This window comes from Dama dama, chromosome 5 (genome assembly GCF_033118175.1).
Source record: "Dama dama isolate Ldn47 chromosome 5, ASM3311817v1, whole genome shotgun sequence".
NCBI classification, from domain to species: Eukaryota; Metazoa; Chordata; class Mammalia; order Artiodactyla; family Cervidae; genus Dama; species Dama dama.
The window spans coordinates 98,303,422-98,315,599 of NC_083685.1; the positions used below are offsets into that span (position 1 = coordinate 98,303,422).

Here is a 12,178-nt window from a genome sequence, read left to right on the forward strand (position 1 = left end):
AGTAACGAGTTGGAATGCGTCTTTGACACAGGCTCACTATACATCTGTTTGAGTTTGAGGCTTTTTAACTGTTTGAAAAAGATTGTCTGGCACGAGCAAGCAGTTTCCTATTTCGGTTCTGCTTTCCCTGGAAGAGGAGGCGTTGCTGGCATGGGCAGCCTGGCCTGAACATCCCCCTCCAGCACTTGCTTGGTCCCCAGCATACCTGAGCCCTCACATGGTCCCAGGGGCAAGATCCAGGGGAAGATCCTCAGCAGTGAGTGACTAGTGTTCCACGAGCCCTCACTGCTCTGAGTTCAAGGACCCTCACTCCATTTCCGTCTCCAGCTGCTGCTCTGCTTGGCTCTCGTCTCCCCAATAGAATCCTGAGTCCCAGTGTCTGGGCCTCCCCACAGCCCGCCCCTCACTCAGCTCCACATCTGTTCCCTGGGGGCTGCTGGGAGCTGAGTTCCTGCTCAGTTGCCCACAAAAACATCTCAAAGCATAGCGTGCGTGTGGCAGAGGGCAGCCAGCTGGTTCTACTTAAAATTGGGAAGCGGTCTCCCTGCATGCAGGTGACAGCCCTCCCCCAGACCCATTTCAAAAGGAATGTCATTTTGATCTTAAGCAGAGACTGAAGGTCCTGCCAAGACATTTGCATTTTAAATCCTTTCTGTCCTGTTACAGAAAGGAAGAAAAGCTTTGCCTTCTCGTTAAAGGGATTCTGGTCACCACCAAGAAGCCCAGAAGCAATCTAGATCTGTTTTGTTTGGGGGGATAGTGAGGAGGAAGGGAATGAAAGAGATTAAATTGGCTTGTTCATTCAGGGTGCCTTGGAAAGCGAGGTTGGCCTACTTGTCTATTTATCATGTGCCTCAGCACCTTTCATTTCATCCAACCCTTCTCCTGAGAGCCTCCCTGATTTCTTGATTCTTCCACCCAAGCCTCTGCCAGGAAGTGAGGCTCATGTAGTGGGCAGCCTTTGACTGAAGGACACCTAGCCTGTACCTATCCAGGCCCTTAGTGATTGTAGCGACAGCTGATTGGTTGGGCAGACAGATCAGCAGATAGGTTGGAGGAAGACAGATTAGCTGATTGGTTGGGCAGACAGTTAAGCTGATTGTGCTATGTGTTATCTTGCTTCAGTGGTGTTACTCTTTGTGACCCTACGGAGTAGCCTGCCAGGCTCTAGGCTCTTCTGTCCATGGGATTCTTCAGACATGAATACTGGAGTGAGTTGCCATGCCCTCTTCCAGGGGATAATCCCAAACGAGGGATGGAACCCCGCGTCTCTTACATCTCCTGCATTAGCAGGTGGGTTCTTTACCGCCGGCACCACCTAGGAAGCCCCTGACTGGTTGTGAATGAAGTTGCTTAGTCTGTCCAACTCTGAGACCCCATGGGCTGCAACCTGCCAGGCTCCTCCGTCCATGGGATTTTCCAGGCAAGAATACTGGAGTGGGTTGCCATTTCCTCTCCAGGGGATCTTCCCCACCCAGGGATCGAATCCAGGTCTGTCTGCATTGAGGGCAGACGCTTTACCGTCTGAGCCACCAGGGAAGCCCTGTGGTGGAATCAAGCCCAACCTGATTGGTTGGGGGGAGACAAATCAGATGATCAACTGGGAAGGCAAGTCATAAATTTCTCCAAAGCACTTCAGTCTGGAGCTTTCTAGGGTCCGTTAATTACTAGGGAATAAGATTCGGCACATCTGTTCTGTGTGTATTTAATGCCCGTGATCAGACACTTAGATACTCTGGGTACTAAACAGAGCCTGGGGCATATACACATTTAAAAGAATAAAACAAAAATGGGATTACAACACACATAGTATTTGGGGGCCTGCTTTTTTTTACTCAACAAGTTACTAAACGTCTTTTCATCTGAGTAATCTTATTTCTATGATGTCATTTTACTCAGTTGCTTATTTTTGGCTACGCCGGGTCTTTGTTGCTACTCTGGCTTTCTCTAGTTGCAGCAAGCAGGAGCTACTCTCAAGTTGCGCTGCGTTGGCTTCTCCTTGCAGTAGCCTCTCTTGTTGCAGAGCATGGGCTTCAGTAGTTGCAGTTCCCCGGCTCTAGAGCACAGGCTCAGCGGTTGTGCCCCAGGGGTTTTGTTGTTCCACAGCACGGGATCTTTCCAGATCAGGGGTCAAACCCGTTTCCTGCATTGGCAGGCAGATTCTTAACCACTGAACCATCAGGGAAGCCCTATGATCTCATTTTTAATGACTGAGTAGGAGTCCACCAAATGACTCTGGTACAATATATTCAACTATTACTATGTACAATATTTAAGCTTTTTGGAATTGGCAGATTATTAAAAAGAATACATCAATGAACACCCTTGTAGCTAAACATTTGCACATCCATAATTATTCATAGGTTATAAACTTCCAGGAATGGAATTTCTGGGAGAAAAGATAATTATTTTTAATGCTTTAGCGAACACCCTCCCACCCCACTTCCTGAGTAACACTGGTATTTTTGTTCTATTTTTGGGTTTACCAATTTGATAGGGGGAAAAGGTGTCTCATCATTTAGTTCTGCATTTTCTTTACTACTAGTGAGGGTGAATATTTTGGAGGGGTGTTGCTCAGCTGTTAATGGTTCTTTCTGGATGTGCTTGAATCATATCCTTGTATTGATACTTCCGACTGGTGTGTTTGCTTATTTTTTCAATTGACAAAAGAACTCTTCATGGGCTTGATATATTGTTCGCTGCAAATACTTTTCTTAGTTGGTTATTTACTTTCCACTTATGGTGGGTTCTGCTATAGAGAAGCTTTAATTTCATGCTCTCAAATCTGTCAGCCTTTTATTATTTGTGCCTTGCGTGGGAGGACACATTTGCCATCTGTTCTCCACTCCAGGCTCATGTAACCTATTTCTCTTCCATTACTTTCATGGTCTTGATTTCCACACTTAAACATTTAATCCATCTGAAAGATATTTTTATGCTTGCATTAGCACTCAATGCTTTTTGAGAGAATTTTAACCTGTCAATTCTCAGTCTGTCAATTATCCTAATACCATTTATTAAATGACCAATTTTTTCATTACTGACTTGTGGATGCTTCTTTGTCATATAATACATTTTTATACAGTTAATCTATTCTGAGACATTCTATTTCATTCCATTAATTTATCTATTCTATACCAATACTGTACTATTTTAATAACCATAGCCTTACAGTACTTTTAAAGACCTAGTAGGGAAATATTCCTTTCTTACTTTTCCCTAAGAATACATAAATAAATACATAAATAAATGCCACTGTAGAGCATTTATTCTGTTCAATAGACTTTATTTTGTCAAAATTTAAAAGATATTGGTTTTTGATCACTGCTGCTACTGCTAAATCACTTCAGTCATGTCCGACTCTGTGCGACCTCATCCCTGGGATTCTCCAGGCAAGAACACTGGAGTGGGTTGCCATTTCCTTCTCCAATGTATAAAAGTGAAAAGTGAAAGTGAAGTCACTCAGCCATGTCCAACTCTTCGGGACCTCATGGACTGCAGCCTACCAGGCTCCTCCGTCCATGGGATTTTCCAGGCAAGAGTACTGGAGTGGGGTGCCATTGCCTTCTCCGATTTTTTATCACAGTTACATTTATTTCCATAATACTGGATGTTATTACAATATTGATTCAATCCAACAAAGTCTCTTAAATTCTTCATCCTTTAGTAAAGTTTGTTGTCTCTGTGTAGGTTATTCACATTTCTTTATTTATTTTATATTTTTAGTTGCTATTGTAAATTATTTTTCCCCATTACATTTTCTTACGAGTTGATGCTATCATATGAAAAAGCTCTTACCTCCCTGATTATTAGTTTGACACTGCTTTGGGTGATTCTCATAGTTTTGGTAGATAAACAATTGTTTGAACTCTGCGAAATTAAAATTTTATCTTCTCTGGAAGAGGAAATATTCTTTACTTTTGTCTTTTTGCATAAGCAAAATCGTATAAGCACAAAGAGGAAGATTGTTAATAATGGAAATGTATTCTAGCATTTCACTATGGGTTGTTACCTTATTAAGGACCCTTCCATATATTAATAGTTTCCACATATTGGAGGGGCTTTGAATATCAGGATTGGATGTTGAATTTTTTTTTTAACCAAGATATTTTTATTCAGAATAGATACTGAATTTTATCAAATGTTTCAGAGGCATCTACTAGGATGCTTAAGTGATTTTACTCCTTTGAGCCACTGATATGAGGAATTACTCAAATGAGGGGCCACCTGTCAGTAAATTGTACTTGATTATGTTTTTCTTGCTCTTACAATAGCTTTGTTAGACCTTGTTTCCATGTTGGTTAAAGCAGTAGTCCCAACTCTTTTTGAACTTCCCTGGTAGCTCAGATGGTAAAGAATCTGCCTGAAATGCAGGAGACCTGGGTTTAATCCCTGGGTTGGGATGATCCCCTGGAGAAAGGAATGGCAACTCACTCCAGCATTCTTGCCTGGAGAATGCCATGGACAGAGGAGCCTGGTGGGCTACGGTCCATGGGGTCGAATAGAGTCGGACATGACTGAGTGACTAACTCTTTCCTTTTCCAGCCTTTTTTGGCACCAGGGACCGGTCTCATGGAAGACAATTTTTTCACAGATTGTGGGGGATGGTTCCAGGATGATTCAAGCATATTACGTTTACTGTGTGTTCTATTTCTATTATTATTACATCAGCTCCACCTCAGATCATCAGGCATTAGATCCTGGAGGTTGGGGACCCCTGTGTTATGGCGCCTGCAGTTTCTCAAGAACCCTGAGTACCACTCACCCACACCTGTCATGGTGTCCATCTACCTGTTCATTCCTGGCACCAGCCACCTTCCCCGGCCAGAACCAAGTCCATCCACACATGCATCCCCCTATCTGCTCTGGGGTAAAAGAGAACAAACAAGGGCCTCTTGTCAACACTGTGGGGGCTTCTCTGTCTGACCTGGGCAGCCTCAGAGACCAATCTCTTGGCAAACCAGAGCAGAGGCACAAGCCATGAGATGGGGTCTCCTTAACCTGAGCATCCGCTCAGCTTCCCCTGAGAATTCCTCCTGGAGTTACTGCTGGTGTTCCCTGCTCTCATTCTTCTGGTGTTGATGCAGACATGGAGCATGAGCACCATATGAAGAGGGACTCCAAGGTTGTGAGGCGGGCCACGGACAGAGAAGAGCTGAGGGATGCGAGGTGAGGAGGGTCCTAGCCAAAGCCCAGTTTCAGAAGGGCAGGAAATCTCCTGACCTGCAGGGTCCCTGCCTCACGTGCTGGCCCCCTCCACACTCACCTGGGGCCTTCAGTTCAGCATCGATGAAGGTGAGCAGTTCCTGGCAGATGCTGCAGTAAGGAACGGGCCAGGTCAGGAATCGGTGGTAGGTTCTAGATGCCTTCAGAAGGAGGTCTGAGTCTGGCGGGAAGTGTGGCGTCTGGGATGGAGAGGGAGCAGCAGGCAGGAGAAGTCCAGGTGAGAAAAAGTTCACTGATATTCCAGGGCAGGCCTGGCTTCTTTCGGGAATGTTCCACAAAGGGCACACCTTTCCTGGCAGCAGTGTGTCCCAGGGAGAAGGTGGGCAGAATTGAAAGTTACCCACAAGAAGTGAGTTACAGATGGCTGGGTGAGATGGTGCCCAAGTATGTCTCTATGACAGGGGCCTGGCTTTCACTAAACATAATAATTTACCAAATTCTGAAAAGCTGTCCCCTTGGAGGTCATCCTAAATGGGGCCAGTGCTGCCACGGAATGGTCTTCAGGGCTAAATCGTCTTTATTTAAATATCCTCATGAGAGGCAAATGTTTATTCTTTTTGAAGTGGATTGACTCAATCTACATGGAGTCATCTGGTGCCACTGGTCTGGTGAACAGGGGGTGACCACATTGGGGGAACTGACCACTGGGGGTACAAAAGGAGGTGGACACCACATCTCTTAGCAGAATCTCTCTGTGACTGTGACCAGGCTGGGACTGCATCCCTTCCATGGGTCCCCAGATAGTCCCGGCAGGATGGTGTCCATAGAGAGTCACTGGAGGTCTCTCAAATGGTCATCTGAAGCCATCAGAGGGCTGACACCCATCTGCAGTGTCATTGGTGGACAGTTCCTCTGACTGTGCCTTTATCCTCTTAGCTGTGACGGCTCTGCCCCCCGCCCCCGTGGAGGCTGTTCTTCCCTTCCCTCCCCCGCCGCCCCCGGGCTGGCCCATCTGGGAACTTACACAGAGGACAGTGGAGTAGAACAGCAGGGCCAGGGGGGCCAGGAGGTCATAGGTGCCCTTCTCTTGGACCTGTGTGGGGGACAGGAGGGGGAGGGGCTCGCTCATGGGGTGCACAACCCAACACTGCTCTCTTCTCTTATTTCTTTTCTTTCTTTTTTTTTTGTTAAGTGAAAAGTAATCACAGGACAAACTTGTAGAAAATAAAAGTTAGAAAAGCCCCTCAATATCCTCCTTCCAAACTTAGCCACGGCTAATATTTCAACTTACCGCTCCCTACACGTTTCTCTATGTATTTTCCTTTGCAAAGTTGTAATCATTGGGTGTGTATTTTTACACTTCATGTCTTTTATATACAGTATCATAAATGGATTTCTGTCTTGCTACATCATCTCTAAGAACACCTTTTCCCCCCTCCTGGTTATACGGTTATCTATTATTTGTGTTGTATATATGTTTTCCAGTTTGTTGTTGATCTTTTAATTTTGTGGAGTTTTTAAAAAGTCTTTATTGAATTTGTTATAATATTACTATTTCTGGTTTATTTTTTATGTTTTGTTTTTTAGGTCACGAGGCATGTGGGATCTAAGCTCACCAATGAGGGATCAAACCCGCATCCCCCGCATTGGAAGGCAAAGTCCTAACCACTGCACTACCAGGGAAGTCCCATTTTAATGGATTTTTTTTTTTTTTTTTTTTGATGTACATAAATTACAAATGTTAACTTTTTCCTTTCTGGATTAAAAAAGTTAAAAAAAATTTTTTTTTCCATGTTCTTTGGCCACATCCTGCAACTTACAGAATCTTAGTTCCCCAGCCAGGGATTGAACCCAGGCAACAACAGTGAAAGCATTGAGTTCTAACGACTGGACCATCAGGGAAATCCCTAAAATTTTGTTTCTACTCTTGGGTACTATTCTCATTTTTATTAGCTGTTTAATACTCCTTCTGGTAGATCTCCATAATTTATTAGCTTTGTTTTACACACTTGAAATTATTTCTTGCTATTATAAGTACTCATGCAATGAAAACTTTTGTGCGCACTTCTATAATTTGGATTATCTTTCTATGACAGAGTTCAAGAAGTAGAATCAATGGTTCAAAGACTATAACCATATTTTTGATCTTGGAAATATATTGCCAAACTGCTTTCCCAAAGAATTTTGCCATTTATAATACCTTGTATGTATGAAAGTACCAGTTTCACCACGCCTTTCCCTGCAAGGGTTATTTCAAAGTTTTTGCAAATTTGCTAGGCAAAAGCTGTGTTGTTATGGTTTTCATTTGCATTTATTTTATTATAACTGAGGCAACATTTTCCATATTATTTACAAGTTCTGTTTCTTCTTTTGTGAGTGGTCTATTTGATAGAGCTCACCCACTCCATCATAAACACACATATATACACATGATTTGGAATTCTTTGGTTAAAATGTTTGTGGTCTCCCCACTCACTGTGGAATTCATGGGGGTTGAAGAGGCAGAGAAAGGCACGCCACCTCTGCTGTGGCCGGTGAAGTCAGCAGGATGAAATTTAGAATTCTCCTTCTCTTTTACCCCGAAGAGACTATGTGTCCAGCACATCTGCTGCTCAGCTGGCCCCTTCTGTTGGGTTAGTTAAAAAGTTCACTTGGGATTTTCTGTAAAAACCCACATGAACTTTTTGGTCAGTCCAATACAAAACTGTCCCTTATTGCTACACAGTAGTTGTTCCTTTATATTTGGGTTCATAAGATAAGCAGCCTCGAGGTGGTTTAGCCCTTCAAAGCTGGTCTGCTTGTGACCAGGAAAAGCATCAGGTAAATGGTGATGTCAGAACTGGCCTTGGCTGTCTTGATGAACCAAGACTCTTCTAACAGGTAAAAAAATCAGCTGAGAAAGACACGTGTTTTCTAACGTAGTCATGTATTAAAACAGAAAGAAGAATGAAAGGAAAACTTAAAAGAAAACTCTTATAAAAAAGTCAGTCTCTGTAGGGACTTGTGGCTGTTCTGGAAGTCTAGCCCAAATCAGCTTTAAACCTACTCTGCTTTAAGTCATAAAAGCCTATTTATTGAACCGTTGGGCTTCTCTGGCGGTTCAAGTGGTAAAGAATCTGCCTGCAATGCAGGAGACATGGGTTCAGTCCCTGGATTGGGAAGATCCCCGGGAGGAGGAAATGCAACCCACTCCAGTGTTCTCACATGGAGAATCCCCATGGACAGAGGAGCCTGGCTGGCTGCAGTCTGTGGGGTTGCAAAGAATTGGATACGACTGACAAGCAACTGAGCATGCACGCACATGGAACAGTTAGAGGAGGTCTTGGTTTACTTCTCCATCAGATCAGTTTTCACTTTTGTGTTTTTGTTCTCATGGGACTTTTCAAGGAAAGGAATTCGGCAGAGATTCCTCTCTCCTTCGTAGTCAATCCTTTGACTTATAAGGAGTGGGTGGGCCAAGTTACTTCAGTCATGTCTAACTCTTTGTGACCCCACAGACTGCAGCCTGCCAGGCTCCTCTGTCCATAGAACTCTTCAGGCAAGAATATTGGAGTGGGTTGCCAGTTCCTTCTCCAGGAGATCTTCCTGACCCAGGGATTGAACTGGCGTCTCTTATGTCTCCTACACTGGCAGGTGAGTTCTTTACCACTAGCGCCACCTGTGACATAAAGGCACTGTCTGTCTTAAGGAGCAGCGTAAACTTGGGCCCCTGGCTCATACGGCACGTGTTCTTAGTGAAAGTACCAGGTCCCTCCCCTGAGGACTTAGATCCACAAGCACCGCTAAAGCAGAGAACTCAGGCTTCCAGTGCCTCCGCCAAGCCCCCTGGTAATCCAGGCACTCTCGAACTGACCTTCAGAACGTGCGTTCTAAGTCACTTCAGTCATGTCCGACTCTGTGCAACCCTATGGACTGCAGCCTGCCAGACTTCTCTGTCCATTGGATTCTCCAGGCCAGAATACTGGAGTGGGTTGCCATTCACTCCTCCAGGGGATCTTCCTGACCCATCAACTGAACCCGTATCTCTTACGTCTCCTGCATTGGCAGGCGGGTTTTTTTTTTTTCTTTTACCACTGAGCTACCAGGGAAGCCTTATGGGGACCTATTTCTCGACTCTACAAGGTTGAACCCAGTGCCACCCTTCAAAGCCAGGCTGAGCCCTCACCTCTCGGGTCTTCTGCAGGATCTGCTCCAGGAGGATAAGGAAGTGGCCCGGGTCCCTGCTCACCAGCTCCTGCAAGCTCCAGCAGTTCAGACACAACCCAGCTGGAAAGAGAGGAAGGCCAGGGGTTAGCTCAGGGTTGGAGAGAATTGGGCATTCCCGGGGCTGCACTGGGGCATTACCTTCTGATGGAACAGTCTCAGAAAATTCTAGACAAACACACTGGACCCTATCAGGCCCCAACCAGATAACAGTAAGCTTCTTCCCACTGAGACAGGAGGTTCAAGTGACACAGAGGGGCTGGGATCCCCCTTAGAGGCCAAGGAACAGGCCACAGCTCTGCTCCCTGTTCCTCCAGAGAGGACCAGCCTGCCCACAACCTCTGAGATTCAGGGAAGGGGGACAGGAGCAGAGATGGGTGGAGGAACAAGGACAGGTGCCCCACAAGCTCCATCCCAGGACATGAGGCTGAGTCTGTGACAGACACGGGACCTCCCGGGACTGCGTGGCGGTGGAGCCTGGGAAGGGGAAGCACCGTTCATTTCTGTTTTAAAAGTGACAATTAGCACTCTGTCACCCTGTAACTCCCCCAGACTTTATTAGTTGTCAATCTGCTTCCCTGCAATCAGTAAGGGTAAACCCCCAAGTTAAAGAGGTGGTCATGGAGGCCTGTGTGTGTGTGTGAGAAGGGGGGTGAGAGCAGTGGGGGCGCAAGTGGCCCCCTCTTGTGTCTGAGCTCCTTCCAAAGTCCTGAAGGCCCTGAACACTGCATTCCTAGGGTCACAGGTTTCGGTAACATTTGCCAAAGTTGGATATCTTTCTATTCTTTAACTTCACAATGGCCCCTCAATTCTGTAAACTTAGTCTCCTTAAAATCTGGGTGGGAGGCCAGAAGGAAGAAAACTGCCATTTATTGAGCACCTACTGTGTACCTTTAGTCATGTACGGATGGGAGAGTTGGACCATAAAGAAGGCTGAGCACCAAAGAATTGATGGTGCAGGAGAAGACTCTTGAGAGTCCCTAAGACAACAAGATCAAACCAGTCAATCCCAAAGGGAATCAATCCTGAATATTCATTGGAAGGATTGATGTTGATGCTCCAATACTTTGGCCACCTGATGCAAAGAGCCAACTCACTGGAAAAGATCCTGATGCTGGGAAAGACTGAAGGCAAGAGGAGAAGGGGGTCAGCAGAGGATGAGGTGGTTAGATAGCATCACTGACTCAATAGACATGAGTTTCAGCAAGTTCCAGGAGATAGTGAAGGACAGGAAAGCCTGGTCTGCTGCAGTCCATGGGGCTGTGAAGAGTAGGACACAACGGAGCAACTGGACAACAAAAAGTGTACCTATAAGTCGCCAGGATTTTCATACATCACCTCCATTGAGTCTCCCATCCTCTCCTTGGGAAGGTGGTTCCTGCTATTATTATTCCCGTTTTACAGGCCCTGAGAGGCTAAGGGACTTGCGTAAGTTCCTGTAGCCCATGAGAGTCATCTGTAAGTCAGATCTGCTTAATTCCAAAGGCCAAGGAAAGCCTCTCTGAGAAGGTGACGTGTGAGCTGAGACTCGAATGAGAGGGAGCCTGAGAGAGAAAAATCCCAGGCAGCAAGTGCAAAGGTCCTGAGGTAAGAAGGAACCAGGTATGTTCAAGGCACATGCATATCTATCTCATAGGGTAGTTAGGGAGGCAAGTGAGATAGGGAAAATCTTTAAGAGCATAGGGAGTTATTACAGTTAGGCACCAGCCTTGGAGACACAACTGCCCCAGTCTACAGATACCCCCGCTTCTCAGTCCTGGGGGTCACGTGACATGGAGAACTCCTACTTTCTGAAGGTCTGCCAAGATTCTCCATTGTCTTATGGGGAAGAGGAGGATGAGGCTATGGAGAGAACTAGAAATCAAGTAAAATGGGAGAATTCTGGGGAGGGCTGTTCATGGAGTCTCAACTGCCCTTCTGAAATCAGCAGCTGAGTTTCTAAGCAGACCTTAGGGAGGCAGGCTTCCAGCACCCGAGGAGGATGAAGAAGACAGCATGGGGGAGGGGAGAAACGGCCACCCCCTGACCCAGGGCAACTCTCCATCAGGTGCCAAGCACCTGCCTATGTGAGGTCCGAGTCACGCAGACAGGGTTGGAACCGGAATCTGCCGGCCCCGAGCCCCTCCCCGGCCCGAGTGCTCCCCGCAGCCCCTCAATGCGCCTCCTCCCCGGGTCCCTGGGAACCTACCTGACCAGGAGGTGGAGCGGCGGCTGAGGCTGAGCCCATGCAAGCAGCGCTCCAGGGCGTGCTGGATGCGGTCCTCTGTGCATGTTGTGGCCCCTTGCTGCATCCTGAGTCATCGCCTGCGTGGGAGACAGACGCTGGTCAGTCTGGAGACCCCCAGGCTTGAGGAGTACAAGGCCGAGCAGGGCAGCCAGTGGAGACAGCAGGCACTCACAGCCGTCAGTTGGCTGCCTCCAGGGCTGGGCTGGCCCCCGGCTGTGCTGCTCAGAGAGGCAAGACAGGTCCCTTCGGGCCACCTGACAGCACAGCCTAGGGAAGTGAGGGGTTGGGGGAGGGGGGGAGTGGAGAGGTGCGGGCCCCACAGGTAGGGGTGAGTGTCTCCAAGAGCCTGGGGAGTGCCTGGGACATGGCCAGCCCCATTGCTGGGCAGGAGGACCTCAAAGGAAAAACCAGCATCACTTGGGGGACTTTCTTCTGAATTTCCAGGCTTGAGTCCCCCAACCCCCAGGGACGGGCAGGCAGGGAGCCTGTTCCTGATGACCACATTGCAGAGATCCCCCTTGGTGTGTCAGGGGCCTCCCGCCTTCACAGGTGCCCCCCCCACAACCACACCCCCTGCTCAGG

General features: G+C 47.0%; 1 protein-coding gene across 6 annotated transcripts in view; it reads right to left on the bottom strand.

Moving 5' to 3' along the window:
- PIK3R5 (phosphoinositide-3-kinase regulatory subunit 5) overlaps positions 1-12,178 on the bottom strand; it is a 75,448-nt gene that overhangs the window by 15,934 nt on the left and 47,336 nt on the right. For all 6 annotated transcript variants that reach the window (XM_061143465.1, XM_061143468.1, XM_061143462.1 and 3 more), the window contains exons 2-5: positions 11,558-11,673; positions 9,332-9,432; positions 6,191-6,259; positions 5,267-5,405 (exon numbers count right to left, since the gene is read on the bottom strand). In XM_061143465.1, coding sequence (XP_060999448.1) covers positions 5,267-5,405; positions 6,191-6,259; positions 9,332-9,432; positions 11,558-11,660 — 412 coding nt within the window. In that variant the 5' untranslated portion in view covers positions 11,661-11,673. The remainder of the gene's footprint in view (positions 1-5,266; positions 5,406-6,190; positions 6,260-9,331; positions 9,433-11,557; positions 11,674-12,178) is intronic.